The 17,116-nt window shown below is 40.2% G+C and overlaps 1 protein-coding gene across 1 annotated transcript in view; it reads right to left on the bottom strand.

Moving 5' to 3' along the window:
* Positions 1-2,857: 2,857 nt before the first annotated feature.
* FAT4 (FAT atypical cadherin 4) overlaps positions 2,858-17,116 on the bottom strand; it is a 230,837-nt gene continuing 216,578 nt past the window's right edge. The window contains exons 16-17 of the mRNA XM_032775006.2: positions 12,736-12,997; positions 2,858-6,177 (exon numbers count right to left, since the gene is read on the bottom strand). Of these exons, the coding sequence (XP_032630897.1) occupies positions 4,301-6,177; positions 12,736-12,997 (2,139 nt within the window). The 3' untranslated portion in view covers positions 2,858-4,300. The remainder of the gene's footprint in view (positions 6,178-12,735; positions 12,998-17,116) is intronic.

Below are 17,116 nucleotides of genomic sequence, written 5' to 3'. Positions count from 1 at the left end.
AACATACATACGTTTCCATTTTGCTTTGTGTTGGAAAGTTGGGTGATACTTTTCTCATCCCTGTTGATTTTGTATAGAATCCTAAGGCTTATCCTGGAGTTATATATTAAGGCCTTTTCACTGTCAGAATTTTTATTCTAAGAAATGTGTGGTTGGATAATATAGATAACAGTATTACCACAATGTGAGGTGTGACATCCCATCAATTAGATGAAAATATACATATATATATATTCATCTAATATATAGCATATATATAAAATCTGTCCTTTACACTATCACTTATTTTAATGTGACAGTCATTTTGAATATGGATGATTTGAAAAAGATTTTTAACGTTTTATTTTCAGTCATTTAGAAGATGAGTTACAGCAATACGTCTGAGAAAAAAGCTCCTTTTGATCAAAAAAAATTCTTACCTGGAATATTTGGAGCCCAATTTTACCCTGAGTTACATGCATGCAATGTCCACTGACGTCAATAGGGCGTAATCAGGCCCTAAACCCCGCAAGCATATAAGCAAGTGCATAACTTTACATATGGTTTAATCCCATTGATTTCAATGGAATTGCTCCTGCATGTAAAGTTATTGATAAACATAAGTGCTTAAAGGGTCATGCCTTTGGATTTTTAAGATATGAAGGGGAATGAACAATGATGGAGATTATTTTGTTTCCATTCAATTATCTATGACTTGCCTACAATATGCTACAGATTTCTATGCAAAACTCTCCAGTAATGTCAGTTCAATTCTGCTCATAAATCAGAAGCATAATATAGCCGAATATGGATTTTCTACCCGTATAATAAAATAGAGTGATTGTCTCAGAGTTGAGGATATTTGTGAACATGTCATGAAAAAGCAGAATTTTACCTTAAAAGGTGTTTTTTGCATCTTGAGCCCACCAGTCTGAAGTGACTGGCTACAGCCTGTTAAATCAAATCTACAGAAGGAGTTGCACCTTATCAGTTTAAACTGGTGGACATGAGCATACAGAAAAAACTATTCTTGTGCAGGTTATTTTTAATATTCAGCAGCATATATGTGTGTATGTTTGAGGCTCCTGTCTCCTCAATCAGAGGATCTGAGTGTACTCTAGGACTTGGGGAGAATATCTGGTTATGTGAATGAAATTTTATTGAGGGATGAGGCATCATAAACATCTACTTGCTTTTATCTGAGGATCAGAAACAGGGAATCACAAAGAAATCAGTAAACAATGAAATATATTTTTGGTTAATCACAGACAATATGAAAAAGGAGCTTAGATTAATGCACTCCAAATGTGTAGACTTAAGCCACATTAAAGGAATGCCATCAATGTAGAGTAAACCCACATTGTATATTATTTCCCTGTAACAAAATAAACTGATAATCTCAGAGTTTTTAACTGGTATAATGCAGGTCTCAATATGTTTAGTGTTAATTTCAAAAGATTTTATTCACTGAAGCTTTCATGTGCTGTTAAAATCACTGCTTGCATCTGGTACAGTCAGTATTAGAGGATAATACTCAAACCAAGCATGCAGCTTTTTGACAGATGTTTAATTACAGAAAGTTTTCAGACTGAGAAATCATTTGTGGATCTCCTGTTATTTCAGATGTAACTACTTACATACAAATGTGTACTGTTCTGGCCTGTTATCTTCTGCTGAGTGCTCTGATTGTTGGGTGACAACTTGAAAACAGCAGCGTATTTAGCAAAAAGAGTATGTTAAGTCTCCTTTGTCAGATCAGACACAAGATGGCCAATAAATCTAAAACAAATACAGTAATGCATATGAAAACTTTAGCTGTTATTCTTTTTATGTAACTATTTATCATTTGCTTAAGTTCTCCAAAGAAAAGAAAGACATAACTAGTCTATCCTGACAAATCATTCACTCCAACCTCATCTTTCACATTAAGAGCCTTAAGTTTTCCAGGGCTTATATTCTCCTTCACCAACTTAAATGTAAGTAGTTTTCAAAAGTCTGATTTACTCTTTTATAAATATAAAACCTGCACAGTAAAACCACTTTTTCAAAGATTCTTCTTTCTCTTACACTCCTATTGCCGACACTTCAGAAAGGTTGGGACTTGCATGAAGATGGAAATTATGGATGAGTGTGTATAAAGATGTATAACTATTTATTATCTATATACCCCAAAGTAGTATACCACCATGTAAAATGGACATTAAATTATTAATAGATATCTGTCTAAATGCATATGTGGTGGAAAGCAGATGTTTTTATTCAAGGAGAGAGGATTCTTTTGAACCTCTCTCTCAGCCTTAAGGATACCACCCTTCATGCTTTCCATCTCTCTAGAAAAGATGAATGTCTCCCCTTTCTGAAAATATTAATACCACTCCTATAATGCCAGAAGGAGATAACGGCATGTGAGGCAAATCACTCTCACGTTGATTGCAATGCACCTCATTGCAAAAGGCACAGCACAAAACTTAAGCGGGACTTAAGGTGGTTCATAGGTCTTGTGCTTTCTATATTGTTCCACACAATAAATGCGTGAGACATCTTTCACTGTGCTCGCCGCCAGTCCTATAGAAAGCCAGTTTAATCCATTATTTAGGTTCTGTGCCTGGTTGACATTACACCACAGATATGAAAACTGCAGAATAAAAGGAATAGCTCAATACTTAGTGGAGATGAATTAACATGTCATTCACCATGACAGAGCTCTGTGCATATGTTTGAGGCCAACAATACTATCTTAAAGACCATATGCCATGGAGGAACTGGTAAAAAGAATATCAAGGGATGAAAACAGAAAGAGAGTAACAAATAAGAAGTATTTTCAACGATATGCACTATACTTTTTAAATAAATATTTTAATTCTATTATTGGCATTTACAAGTAGAAAGCATACAGTATGTTACAAATTTATCAAAAGGTGAAAAATATGGACGTTACATAAGTAACAAATGTAAAAAAAAGTATTTTTCTTACCTTCCCTGAAAGTAAGAAAACTATTCAGCATAGGAAAATATTGATATCAAAAACACAGTTTAGGTAAAAAAAAAAAGTCTTTACACAGCACAATAGGATCTTCAGGTCTGCAGGAACACGTAAAGGATTTTGTGAATTTCTATTTAGCCTACAAATTTTAGGAGATTTGGAACAAACAATAAGCTCTTGTAAGTCAGTCTACCAATTTTCTCTCATATCAGCTCCACCATGCTAGAGTGCAGTAATTTTTATACAATAAATAATTCTTCAAAAGTTTCTGTTTCAGAAAATTATGTAATGCAGAAAATGCCCCTCCAAGGTCACGTGGGCTAGGCAGTGCTTTAATAATAATTAAACACCGATTATAGTGCTTTATGACATCTAAGCACTTTACAGATGTTAGCTAATGAATCCTCACAATACCACTGTGAGGCAGGCAAGTATTATCATCATGCCCCCTTGTACAGATGGAGCAGCTGAAACTTTAAGAGACTGAATGATTTGACCCATGGCTGAGCTGAGATTAGAATGCAGGAGCTCTTAGTATCTAGTCTGGTTGCAATCCATTAGAACATGCTGCCTCTGCAGACTATACTATCTGTTTGACTGGACAACTTCCAATAATTTCATGCCAGGGGAAAGCACTGGGAGGAGTGCAGAGGCAGGGGATAAGCATCCAAAAATATTTCATAGTGATTCAGAAGCTCTCACACAACTTTGTCAATGAAAAAAAATCCTAAAGTGCTGGACAGGTTGAGCTGCTTCTAGCACCTCTTGTATGGATAAAACTTATGGCACTTTTGCCAGCAATTACTCAAACTTATTTCTTCCTTAATTAAAGTTTACACACAGAGGAATTGCAGGATATGGTAAGTACATTTTCTGAGAGACTCTAATAGTGTAATTCCTTCATTCACCCTCCTTCTTCTATATGTCTCTCGAGGGAAATAAAATCCTCAAGACTCTTGCATTGCAAAAGAAGTTATTAAGTTGTAGACAATACACACACTCCCACAATAAAAACATCTGATCTTATTTTCAGATTAAAGCATTATTAATTTAAAAACCACAAACCAAACAATGGTAAATAGGAAACCCTTTTCAAATGCTGCATGCTGAAAGTCTTGTTTTTAAAATACAATGCATGCAGGAGAAATAAATTCACCCAAGCATAATTAAATTAAAAATGTTTTAAGTTTTTTTCAGCAGCATAATGGTTATTATTTTTAAAAGTCTCCTCCAACCACACTGACCTGGGCTTAAAATGCTGACTTTCACTTATCTACAACCATACAATGGTTTCACTGTTCCATGATTTTGCATTTTGACAATGCCAGTATATGAGGTCTATACATATTGTTCTGCTTCCCCATCTTTGGAAACGGGCTTTGTTGTACCACCTTTGCTTTCTTCATTTGTGTTTGCTGCTGCTGCTGCTTTTTCTGGGAGTGATGCTAAATCTTTAAAAACATCTACGTAATGTCCAAAGCCTGGACCCCAGTTCAAAAGGTTGTCCCAGTTAAAATTTCCAGTTTGCTGTCCAAGCTTTATAGGCAATGTGTTCTCAGCAATATTAGATGTTGTTGCTTGTGCACCCACAGGCCCACCCTCAGCTCTCCGGCCAGGGTACCTCCTAGGCTTCAGCCTAGCACCATAATTGTCTTCATCATCTGCATCTGACTCATTGACTTGAGACAATTTGGGCATTCTGGATGTGTACACCATAGGCTTGTCTCTATCATACTCCATTTCTGAGCAAGTGAAAGACTCATGGGAGTCACTATCTGATGATGATTCTGGAGCTGGAATACCATCAGCTGGATTCCTTGTTCTTGACAGTGGCCTTCTGCAGTCCTCCTCTGAAGAAGACCTTCCATGATCAGCACTACAGATGCTTGGATTTCTAGGGCGAGGAGTGTTAAGTCTCTCCACTTCTTCAATAGAAAGTCCTACAGGAGGAGCAGTCTCCAGAGGAATCTGTCCTATTGGTTGCTTTAGGCGACTTCCTGGTCTGGAACCATGAGTTGCCATGGTCTGGGGACTTTTACTTCTTCTCCCTAATCTAGTGGCATAGTTAAAAATGCCAGGCTGGCAGACATCATTGTGCATCTCCAAAGGACTTCCTTCTCTTATTGACAGATGGAGTTCCCTTGCTGGGCTGTTTCTATAGAAAGCTGATGACTTGGAGAATGGAGCGGGGCTGTGACGAGACAAAGGGTTGGGAGTAGGGCACGCAGAGTGGCTCAAGGAAGTTGTCCTTAGTCCCTGACTGTATGAAGGTTGATAAGTCAAGCTGCTGGCTCCCAGTGGCATTGGGGACTGCCTGGCAAAGCCTAGCGGACTATGCCTCTGGATAGAGAATTTGGGCGTGTGACTCCGGAACTGCTTGTAGTGCTGAATAATGTCTGCGTCTGAAGGAGCAATGCTGCTTGCATTTTCAATGTCATAGTGCTCTATCTCAGGTTCAGGGGAAGCCAGAGGGGCACTGGGTATAGTCTCTGTATTATGGGGTATGTCTGTCTCATCATAGATGAGGTAAGGGTTTTCTCTTTCAATTATATCAGGTTTAGGGTTACCTTCTGGCTGCTTCCTGACAGTCATGTCATCGCCATAGGGCGGAATGTTGTCAGGATCATCAAATGCAACATTCTCACTCCCTTTTTTCTTCTTTTCCTTCGTTTTCCTCTCCTCCGTTGGCATTTTTGTCTTCTTTCCCCTGCACTGATTACAGAGGATCAGGCTAAGGACAAGCAGGGCAAGAATTGTAGCACAACTGCCAACAATAGCAGGAACAGCCCAGAGTGGCAAAGAGAGCTCGGCTTGGTGAGGGTGAGGGACGCATATGTGTCCTCCACTGATTCCACCCTTGCACACATGTCCCTGGGCACACAGGATACCAAGACAAGCCACTACCGTCTCACATGTTCTTCCCGTGTATGATTCAGGACAGCTGCAGGTAAATCCAGAATGTGCACCAGGTTCACAGCTGCCACCATTCTGGCAAGGGTTGGAGGCACAGGCTCCTGGAGGGACACATTTATATGCATACCACTGGTTAATGCACATTAATTCACCCCAGCACGGATTGCTGGCACAAATGTTGGGACCTCGGCAGCCAATCTTCACAAAGGAGTCCGTTTTGGATATGGTAGCAATGCTGTGCTTTCCACTGAAAGGCAGGCTTTCTCCACGGTACTTCACATAGGCAAAACAGCCATCAAAACCTAGGGAGAAAGAACGACAGTCACTTTGGCTCCTCAAGATGGAGTGTCTACACAGTCAAAACAAAATACCAATGTTCAGTGTCAAAAAGGAATCTCACAGAATAGTCACAATATGCAAGGTGATTTGTAGAAAAGTGCAAAGAAAGATCTACATTATTAATAATACAGTGCACTCTCATCCCTCACAATGCAACTGTTCCTGTAGTTTTGTAAAGGACCAACATTAAAAGCATCATTTTGGATAACCCAAGAATACAATAACCTCTGTTTACTGAAGTAGCTTTAATCACTATGCAGCGTTTCCTGCAACTGTAAATTAGTAGGCCAAGTTATGCTCTCAGTTACACTCATGAAACCTCAGTGATTTCAGTGGCATCACAGGGGTGTGAGCAAGGGCATAATGTGTCCCAATAATTTCAGCTTTAAAAATATTTTGTGTTTCATTTAAGTGAACAGATAATTATCTCAGGGCATGGCTACACTTGCAGATGTAGAGCGCTTTGAGTTAAACCAGTCTTTGTAGAAAGTGCTACAATCTGTCCACACTTACAGGTGCAAGTGCACTGGTGTGGCCACTTTAGCAGCTCTTGCAACGGCCACAGAAAGTGGTGCATTGTGGTAGTTATCCCAGCATGCAAGTGGCTGCAACGTGCTTTTCAAATGGGGGGTTGGAGTAGAGTGTGACACAGAGTATGTTCTGTGTATGTGGGGGGAGAGAGAGTGTGTTTTTTGGGGGGTGAGAGCATGTCAGCATGCTGTCTTGTAAGTTCAGACAGCAACAGACCCCCCCACCACCACCTCTCTCTCCCTCATACAGCATTCCACAGTAATGTTTGCCTTGTCTCGGAGCAGAAAGCATGCTGGCTGTCAGAAATACACCTTGCTGGCTGTCAGAAATACACCTTGTCCACACTGGTGCTCCAGCGGGGGCACAGCAAACATTATTCCACTTGCCGAGGTGGAGTACCAGCAGCTGTGTAACCGCGAAGTCAGAGCCTTGCCAGCGTGGATGGGGAGTTACACTAAGGGCTTGGCTACACTTGTGAGTTAAGGCACATTAAAGCAGCCCCAGGTGCACTAGCTCACTCCCCGTCCACACTGACAAGGCACGTAGAGCGTTCTGACTCCACGGCTACAGAGCTGCTGGTACTCCACCTTGGCGAGAGGAATAACATCTGCTGTGCCTTGGCTACAATGCCCAGGTGTCAGTGTGGACGAGGTGTAGCCGCTGCAAGTGCTGGAAATGTGAATACGCCAATGTGCAAGCAACTGGCAGCGTGGACAGACTGCAGCGCTTTCCCCACTGTGCTCTCCAAAGGTGGGTTTAACTCATAGCCCTCTACATCTGCAAGTGTAGCTATTACCTAATATAAATCTGGAAAAAAGAACAGGAGTACTTGTGGCACTTTAGAGACTAACAAATTTATTTGAGCATAAGCTTTCGTGGGCTACAGGCCACTTCATCGGATGCACATATATTGAGGAGATATATATACACATACAGAGAGCATGAAAAGGTGAGAGTTGTCTTACCAACTCTCAGAGGCCAATTAAGTAAGAGAAAAAACGTTTGAAATGATAATCAAGATAGCCCAGTACAGACAGTTTGATTAATAAAACCTTAACCTTGAGACAACTCCCACCTTTTCACGCTCTCTGTATGTGTATATATATCTCCTCAATATATGTTCCATTCTATGCATCCGAAGAAGAGGGCTGTAGCCCACGAAAGCTTATGCTCAAATAAATTTGTTAGTCTCTAAGGTGCCACAAGTACTTCTGTTCTTTTTGCAGATACAGACTAACAGGGCTGCTACTCAGATACCTATAAGTCTGGAGTAATCCACTGAATTCACTGGAGTTACTGCAGCTTTGCATCAGTGTAATTGATATAAGAATTGGGTCCAATGCCTTCTCAGGTTTAGCCTCAAATGTTAAGAACTTACTTTCTTTGGGTAGTTATTTGCCTGCAGTATTTAATGAGTCATTTGCTCATAAACTTTTTGATAAAATCTCACTATCACTGCAAATGGAGCAAGCATGGAAACCTGCTTTGAGAAAGTGATAAGGGGCAACAGCAAGGTTAAATAAAGAAGGATCATTCTAAAGAACTTCTAGCATAGCATTTACTAGACACTGTTCATGGTATTTTTTAAAAATAAATATTTTTTGCATGCTGTGTGCAGAAAGGGATGGAAGATAACGACAAGCAAGCAGTTAAATAATTTATCTGAACATTATTCTCTTTGAACAGAGACTTTATAAATGATTTCAAACCATCTTGCAAAAGGCTTTTTAAAATCCGATAAATAAGGTGTTTAAGAGAGCTTAAGGTTTTGTTCATCAAGTTCAGAACCCTAGAGTAACAAAAACATGCTTAGGTCAAAATTTTCAAACCTCCATCCCAAGTGTAGGCATCTCATGCTGAAATAAATGGTCCTTTTTCCCCAGAAGCACAGAAAAACACTGATCGTCCCACAGTCCCCAGTGACTTCAGTATGTCTGAAAAATCAGGCCAGTTTTATCTAAGTGCCTAAATATGGAGGTGGAGACAGCCACATTTGAATATTTGAATTCAGTTTTTAAGTGTTTTTAAATGTAAAATAAACATACATTGTATAGCACAAGACCCATTTTTGGCTTGAGAATCATCTGCCGCAAACTTTTTAGCTTGGAAACAAAGCTCACACCAAGAGAAAGAAAAAGCTTCAGATTAAAAAAAGGCATTTGCAAACATACGCATTTCTGTCATCTGGTGACAAGATTAGACGTGAGCTTTGAAATACAAATGAATATTTTTGTGACTGTAGCCTGAGTCTTTAAACTGTGGTGTGACCCATCAAGATGCTGTTTAAAGGCTATATTTTCAGATCTTTATTCTAATTTTGCTTTCCATGGAAACAGAGTTATTATGCTAAAGTACAGAGTAATTAATGGGTGGCTGAATTTTGGGGAAGCATACATTTTCTACACTTATAACTTCTACGTTCACCAAATCCATTATCAGATTACAGACCCTGTTTGTTAAAGAGGTGGTTATGTGACTGGGGCTCCTATGTCCAATGACTTTACATGGAAACCATCCATAATCTTGCCAGGAATGCATATATGCTAAAATACTGAACTGAAATCAAATTTATAAATTCACTTCCTGGTAAAAAATATATATGAGCATAGTTCAGACAATCAGTATTTAAAGTCCCCCAAAGGAATTTCAACATGTGTTCACTCTACAGCCTTAATTTATAACAGAGGTTATTCCTAAAGCCACACATCTTCATGTCATCCATGATCTCAAACTTCTTTTCCCTCTGACTTTTCCCTATCTCTAAATCTGCCTATCATCCTTACCTTGACCCTGGCTTTGCTGAAGTCCTTATTCATGGGTTAACAAATTCCTGGCTTGTCTAATGAAATTCATTTTTCTGTAGTTTTTCTAATAGCCCACACTTTAGACTGTAAATGTTCCACTGTGCTATAGCCAGAGTCCTCACCTCTATTGCTTTAGGAAGCAGCCTGTTCATGGCTTCATGTCTCTGAATTGAACATGGTTTGGGTCTAACACCATCTCTTAACTGTGACCCAGGTTTTCAGAATTGTGAAAGCAGGTAGGGCTAAATTATCCCTGGTTGTTGTGTCTTCAAGGGAGGAAATCCCCCCAAAAGCAGAGTAGTGGGGAGCAAGTGGCACTCTTCTTCTGTGCACACAGGAGTTCAGGGAGGAATTGTGCTTCCCTGAGACACAGTCCTTTCCAGCAGATCCTTGCTGCAGTGAAGCTTTGCATTGACCTTTACTACACCTAATTTGAGACAACCTAATCCATAATTTACACTCTCAATTACTGTGAATGCACACACAGTTGTTTTAATACACACAGATTATGTGCATGCACAAGTCTGAAAATTTGGCTCTGAATATCCAGCTATATACTTATTCTACAACTCCAGTATTGGCTTTCTCTCAATCTCGTCCCTGAAGCTTTCAGTGGTTAGAGAGTGATGGGAGGATACTTCTTTCCCTAGTGTCTATCTGGAACTCTCTCCTCAACTCTAAGTCACTGAGGGTATGTCTACATTGGCACTTCGTCGGCAAAACTTTTGTCGTTTGGGGGTGTTAAAAAAACACTCCCCCATACAACTAAAGTTTTACCAATGAAAAGCACTGGCGTGAACAGCGCATTGTCAGCAGGAGCACTCTCCTGCTGACAAAGCTGCTGCTGCTCTTGGAGGGTGGAAGTTTTTTGTCGGCAGGAGAGCTCTCTCCTGCCAAAAAATAGTAGCTACGCTGCGCAGCTTTTAGCAACACGGCTGTAGCAGCACAGCCGTGTCGCTAAAAGCTGCATAGAGTAGCCATAGCCTGAGTCACAGCAAAACTTTGTATCTCACTTTAAAACCTTCTTTTTCTCCTTGATTGTCACTAGAATCCATTGTTGTGATGGCTTGTTTGCAGGAAGCTAGTCAAAACTAACTGCATCTTATAGAATATAATAAAAATGCTTGAGAAAGAAGTAAAAAAAATGTGTGCGCCAATTGAACCATGAAATATAGCAGTTTTAAATTACGAACAATAAAAGAGAAGTAAACATTTCATTCATTACTGATGTCTGAGAAAGTTTCAACAAGTGTAAATATTATGGATGGAGGTGACAAGTGTTTATACTAACATCGCTATAAATTGTGGAAGACGCTTTAAAGATGCCTAGCATAGAGATAAATGGTATTAATACTGACTCTGCTATAAAATAGCAGATTTAGTCAAGGCACACTGGATGGCAGGACTGACTTAGATTTCAAAGGACACTATTTTAAAGACTGAACACATTCTGATGTCAGAAATGAGAGAGTAGCTGTTTTCAATGTCAAATATGTTGTGATCAGAGATGTGAGTCCCTATTGTATTGTCTCTGCTGTATTAAGGATACTGCCAAGTTTTACACACATACTCTTCCTATGCCATGGCAGTGATAGGCTTCTTTTGTGAAAGAGTTGTGTTTTTTTTCTTTGATCATTGCTCTAATATTCATTTTCACCTATTTTTATATTTCTGAATAAAGGGGAAAATGAGGATTTAGGTTCAAGTTAGAAACCAAGTAAAATGGAGGATTTGCTTGCTTCATTCCTGGTGGTCTCTGTCTACTAGACATATGATCTACAGCAATTGTGATTTTGTCAGGTATACTTGGGTTTGAGTGCATTATTGGATTTACAATATTGGATTTATAATATTGGACTGCCTCCATGTATGTTTTTGTCTGCCTCTCCTAGTACTTCAGATATTTTCAAACATCTGAGTTCACACAGAGTTTTATATCTCCCCTTTGTAAATCTTTGGTAAGTCATATACAGTGTAATCCAGTATTAAAAAAGTATGAAAAAGATTTTGGACTGTGCATTCCTAATGCAAGCCAGACTCTCATAATTTGTTTATTTCTCCATCAGTTAATGCATTAGGAGTTACTGTCCTCATTTTATTTTATTCCTGCTTTGGAACAAATTTTTTAATGCACAGACTATATATGTAAATGACATAAAATATATATGTAAAAAAGGATGGGGTCAGATATGGCATGCATGCAATTTCACATCACATCTTGCATCAACTCACCGTGAGTGGAAGTCATTGTTTACACTGGATATTGTCAAAAATGTGAAGTGTTAACTCAACAGTCAAATTACTTTATCTGGTGATAATGCTTTGAGTCACTCAGGTTTTCAATATGAAGACTGATTTTTAAACATATGTCTGCTCTGCCTAACATACCTCACTGTCTGCAGTTAAAAATCATGTCTATCTTTTCTTATCATGAGCAGAATATCAGCTAAAAAGTTGACTAGCTCTGTTTTCAGAGTCTTATATTGAGGTTTTAACTCTCCAAAGGAACTGATCTTTTCTCAACAGTTTTAATGTTCAGCGGGTGTTTATTATTGCACTCAGTTTCTGTTTCTCAGATGAAGAAAGGGGGATTTATGTCTGGCAGCAGCATCAGCAGAAGGAAGTTGGAATTGCAGAAATCATTGTAATCCCATTAATGACAAGCCAAATACTGCAGTTCTTACCAAACCCCTAATTAGGCAAAATTCTCATTTACCTGGGTAAAACATTTGCCTGGATTTGCAACATCTGGGCTAAAGTAAGACTATTAGAAAAATAATATGATTTATTCATCGCCTCAGATTAAAGAGACTCAAAGAGAAATTTGGCAATGACATATACTATCATACAGTATTATGCATTTTTGATCCTTCAGAAACTAAACACATTCCTTTGAAAAATAAAACAAATTAAAATACACAATAAAAGGACAAATCTTGCAGTCCTACTCAAGAAAAACTGTCATTGATTTGAAATGGAAGTTTTCCTGACTCAGGGTCTGTAGGATTTGGCCTAGTAATAATCCCTACAATATTTTTAAAAAACATTTAGTAAATGGGACCCCCTACTTGAGCTCCCAGGTGTAAACTGACCAGTGTTTCATATCTACATAATTCACTCACGTCAGGATGAGGTATTAAAAAGATACATACATATATGTATGTGTACGTCCATTCTCTTTTTTACCTGTCTCTGTGCTTCTGGGAGTGTGGCTTGGTGGGATTCCTCCCAGAGAAACTGTAAGAACATTAAGTCCTCCAAAGTCTTGTGTGACATGGAGAATCTCTCTGCTGTAGGTCTTGTCAATGGATAGAACAGTGGCAGATCCATTCTTTTCAATAAGGAGGGAATGCCATTGACCATCTGCAGTGTAAACTTCAGGAATATTCCTCTCCACTTTCCCAGCAACTCCAGCATCAGATGTGTAATGCACTTTGCCGCTCTTTATCTATAAAGACATTGGAAAAAAGTAAATGGTAAATTATTAAAATTACAACAATGCACCATAAAACAAAACACAATGGCTCAGGGTACCAAATGATCATTATAACCTAGATTATTTAACTATTACAAAGGAAAGGGGGGAAAGCAATGACCATTTTAGTCACACAGATAAATGTCCCTAATGTATGAAGTCACCTGAATTTGCCTTTAGTGAGATTCCACCTTTTTTTCTTTTAAAACCAAATTATTTTTCATTAATATACAGAGAAGACACATGATATGGGCACTACATAAATTCATCATTTCTGGTACAAGTACGATAGTTGGATATAGTCAATAGTATCTTGTATGTTCTTTTAGAGTAGCAGCCGTGTTAGTCTGCATCCACAAAAAGAACAGGAGTACTTGTGGCACCTTAGAGACTAACAAATTTATTTGAGCATAAGCTTTCATGAGCTACAGCCCACTTCTTCGATGCACAGAATGGAACACACAGACAGAAGATATTTATACATACAGAGAACATGAAAAGGTGGAAGTATCCATTACCAACTGTAAGAAGCCAATCAATTAAAATGAGCTATCATCAGCAGGAGGAAAAAAACCTTTGAAGTGATAATCGAGAAGACCCATAGAAGGTGTGAGGAGAACTTAACATGGGGAAATAGATTCAATTAGTGTAATGACCCAACCACTCCCAGTCTCTTTTTAAACCTAAGTTAATTGTATCTAATTTGCATATTAATTCAAGTTCAACAGTCTCTCTTTGGAATCTGTTTTGAAGTTTTTTTGTTGCAAAATTGCCACCTTAAAGTCTGTCGCTGGGTGGTAGAGAGGTTGAAGTGTTCTCCTACTGGTTTTTGAATGTTATGATCCTGGTGACAGATTTGTGTCCATTTATTGTTTTGGGTAGAGATTGTCCGGTTTGGCCAATGTACATGACAGAGGGGCAATATGAAAGAATCCCACATTTGGAATATCAGTCACATAGACTGTAATAACAAAACCAACACCATTTGCTAGATTCAAAAGTATTCTTAAAAAAAGCATTAGATTGAATAAGTGGTTTTTAGATGATGTTAAGTTTTGCACTCTGCTATATTTCAATTAGTTCTTCACTTTTGTTATTTAGTCTTTTAAAGATTAAGTGGAATGGAGACTGAAGGTTTTGCCTTTTATTTGTCTTTTATGCAAAAAGAAAAAAAATCATATGACCCAACATTTTCAATACCCACTGAAATACTAAACCCAGAACTGTAATTTTAATGCCACGTTATATAATTCTTCTACCTGCCAACAGCCAATAAATTCCCTAGTGATTTATTACCCTTAAGGACTATTTATTTTTCTTTAAAATTCCATGTGGCCAATGGTAACAGACACATAAATAACATAATCCTGGCATATAGAAAATATAAAATTTCTAGTGACAAGACTGGATTGTGACTTCTTCAGTCAGGAAGAAAGAATGTGGCTCCTAGTTTCTTGAACCACACCATATTTCTAAACTCAAAACAAATGGTTTGTGCTGATAACACTCTGAAGGATCCCATTTCTGGGTTTTATTTAAATGGCAGTGAGACTGGCAAATGAGCTATAATGAAAAGCATGAACCGCTAAGCAAAACCAAACAGAATCCAAAATATGATGATCAACTAGCTGCACTGTTAATATCATAAGAGTTCCCTTTACTGAACAAACAGCTTCTTATTCTTCTTTTACACCTATGTATTTTGCTTTATGATTCTTTCCCATTTCAGTTGCACTGATGATTTGGGGGAAAGATTTGTGAACAAAAGAGTGCAGTTCTGGCATGACAACCTGGTGATGGCACATGCCCTCCAATTCACTCAGTGTGATGAGGCCAGTGAGCTATCTGCCCTGAAGTGTTTAACTTATAATATTTGTTTTAGTGCAAACATGTGCCCAGGATTGATAACAGCATAGCCAAGACTTTGTCTCAATTACAGGTGGACAGAAATTGAGACTTGGCAAACAAGGAACCTGACAAGATGCAGCTGGCCCTTTGGAACCATGGCTCATGACTGCTTTTGGTTTAATGCAGAGATTTGTAGCATCTAAGACATACGTTGGGGTTTCAGAGGATTTAATCAATTTCAGATGAGAGTAGGTGTGTGCCTATGATTTGGCCTATTCTTGAAGATCAGGTACTGTCACTATTGCATGGTAGGCTAGCATAATCAACCATTGATGGTCACTTATCAGGCACTGTATTTTGCTGCAGGACAAAAGGTTACCCAGATCCTGCAGTGAGTTTCTGGTTAGGAGGTTGTTAGTGGGCTGGTCTCAATCCAAAGTCCCTGGGGAGGATCCCCAATGACCCACCAGTATAGAGATTCTTTGAATTTGAGTTCTTCATCAGATATGCCAATGTGGTCATCTGGTCTCCTCGTTAAATGCTGCATTCTTGGTTTTATTTTTGGAGCATTTTGAGTCATTGAATGGTGCTTGGGTCAGTAAGGGATACTTTTGGTAGGGCTTTGGAGTTTAGGGATGGAAAATGAAGGGAACAATAGGTCATCTGGACCATGAGGATGTCAAAAACAGATCAGGGATGGCAAGGTGAGTCCAGAGAGCTGCAAGAGCATGGTATTAAGGGCTTACACAGTAGTGAGGCTGCTTAGGGATGGGCCTCTCTTTCTTCAATGCAACAGGAGACACCTCACAAAATTCCAGCTTGTTGTGGTTTTGAGAATGGGACCTACAATGATGGGGTTCCACTAGTACATTTGGCTTGCACTCATTCAAGATCGAGCAGTGACATCTGCAACCCAACAGTAGGGTGACCATATTTCCTTATGCTGAATACAGGACACCTGGTAAAATTACTTGTATTAAAGCAAGTTCAATGGCAATCAATCAGAACTATGCAGTACAAACGTTCAAATTAACGTTGACTGAGCTCCTGGTTAAAAAGAAACACTGTGTAGTTCAATTCTTTTATTTATTTTATCTTTAAGACTTTATAGTTCACACGGGGAGTGGTCTTTCACACACACACACACACGACACATCCACACTCCCGTACTCCTCTCTCACATGGTGGGTGGGTTGACCGCCTGTCCCAACCCTCCCTGCCCGGTGATATTTGCACACCATACCTGGCTGGGCCCCCAGGACAGACTTTCCTCTCCTTGTACCTGCTCCTGCGTGTTCCCAAGGCAACATAAGGGCACGCAGGGTCATATGCCTCCCTTCCCTATATTTCTGCCAGGATTCACGCCAGAATGTGGCCAGCAGCAGCCTGTGAGGGAGGGAAGGGACAGGAGCTGCTTCCTGCCACAGGGGAGGGATGATCTGGCCTATGTCTTTGCAGAGCTCTCTTTTCCCTCCTAATCCCTGCTCCCCAGTGGATGGAAGCAGCTTGCCCCTTCCTGTCCGCACAGTGTTGAAAGGCAATTAACACCTCCAGGCTGCTGCTGGCCACCGACATAACCCAGCTTCCTTCTGTCTCCGGGCTACAAAATGGGCAGGAATGGGGTAAGCCCTAAGGATACATTGTGCACCACAACCCAGGGAACCTCACTGCAAGGGCTTCAGCGAACCTGACCAGAGACATGGCTCAGCAGAGGATGGTGCCTTGGGGATGCAGCAGCCCCATACTCCCTGGGGGAAGGACCCAGGGCAGTCGGCGGGGAGGTGAAGAGGGTGCTAAGCCCTTGCCTGGGGGCTCCTGTGTAGCCTGCCTGGTCAGGGCATGAACAGGCTGGAAATTGCTTCCCCCTGCGACTCCAGAGCTTAGCCGAGGGGTGGAGAGGCTTCCCTGCTCCAGTACTATGCGGGGCTCTGGCACACACAGGGCTTGCCTCCTCCTGGCCAGTGCATTGGGCTGGAGGGTCTTGACCTTTCTCGGGGCCCCTACCCAGCCAGAGGCAGTGGGGGAAGAAAGGAGCCTGCCAGCCAGGCTGTTGGTGAACTGAGCACTCTGACCAGGGGCTGGTTTTCTGCCCAGCACTGGGAGTGGGACATGCCCCGCCGGGGGGGATATGGAGGAGCAGTGGGGCTGGGGAGAGGTGAAAGGGCAAAGCAGGGAGACGACAGTGAGAGGGGGAGCACATAAAGGGCCGATGTGTGGGCAGCAGAGGCGACACGTACCAGCCGC

The sequence above is a fragment of the Chelonoidis abingdonii genome, chromosome 5 (genome assembly GCF_003597395.2).
Source record: "Chelonoidis abingdonii isolate Lonesome George chromosome 5, CheloAbing_2.0, whole genome shotgun sequence".
In the NCBI taxonomy this organism is placed as follows: domain Eukaryota; kingdom Metazoa; phylum Chordata; order Testudines; family Testudinidae; genus Chelonoidis; species Chelonoidis abingdonii.
The sequence above is the reverse complement of the archived record's forward strand: the minus strand, read 5'-3'. Positions and strand labels throughout refer to the sequence as shown.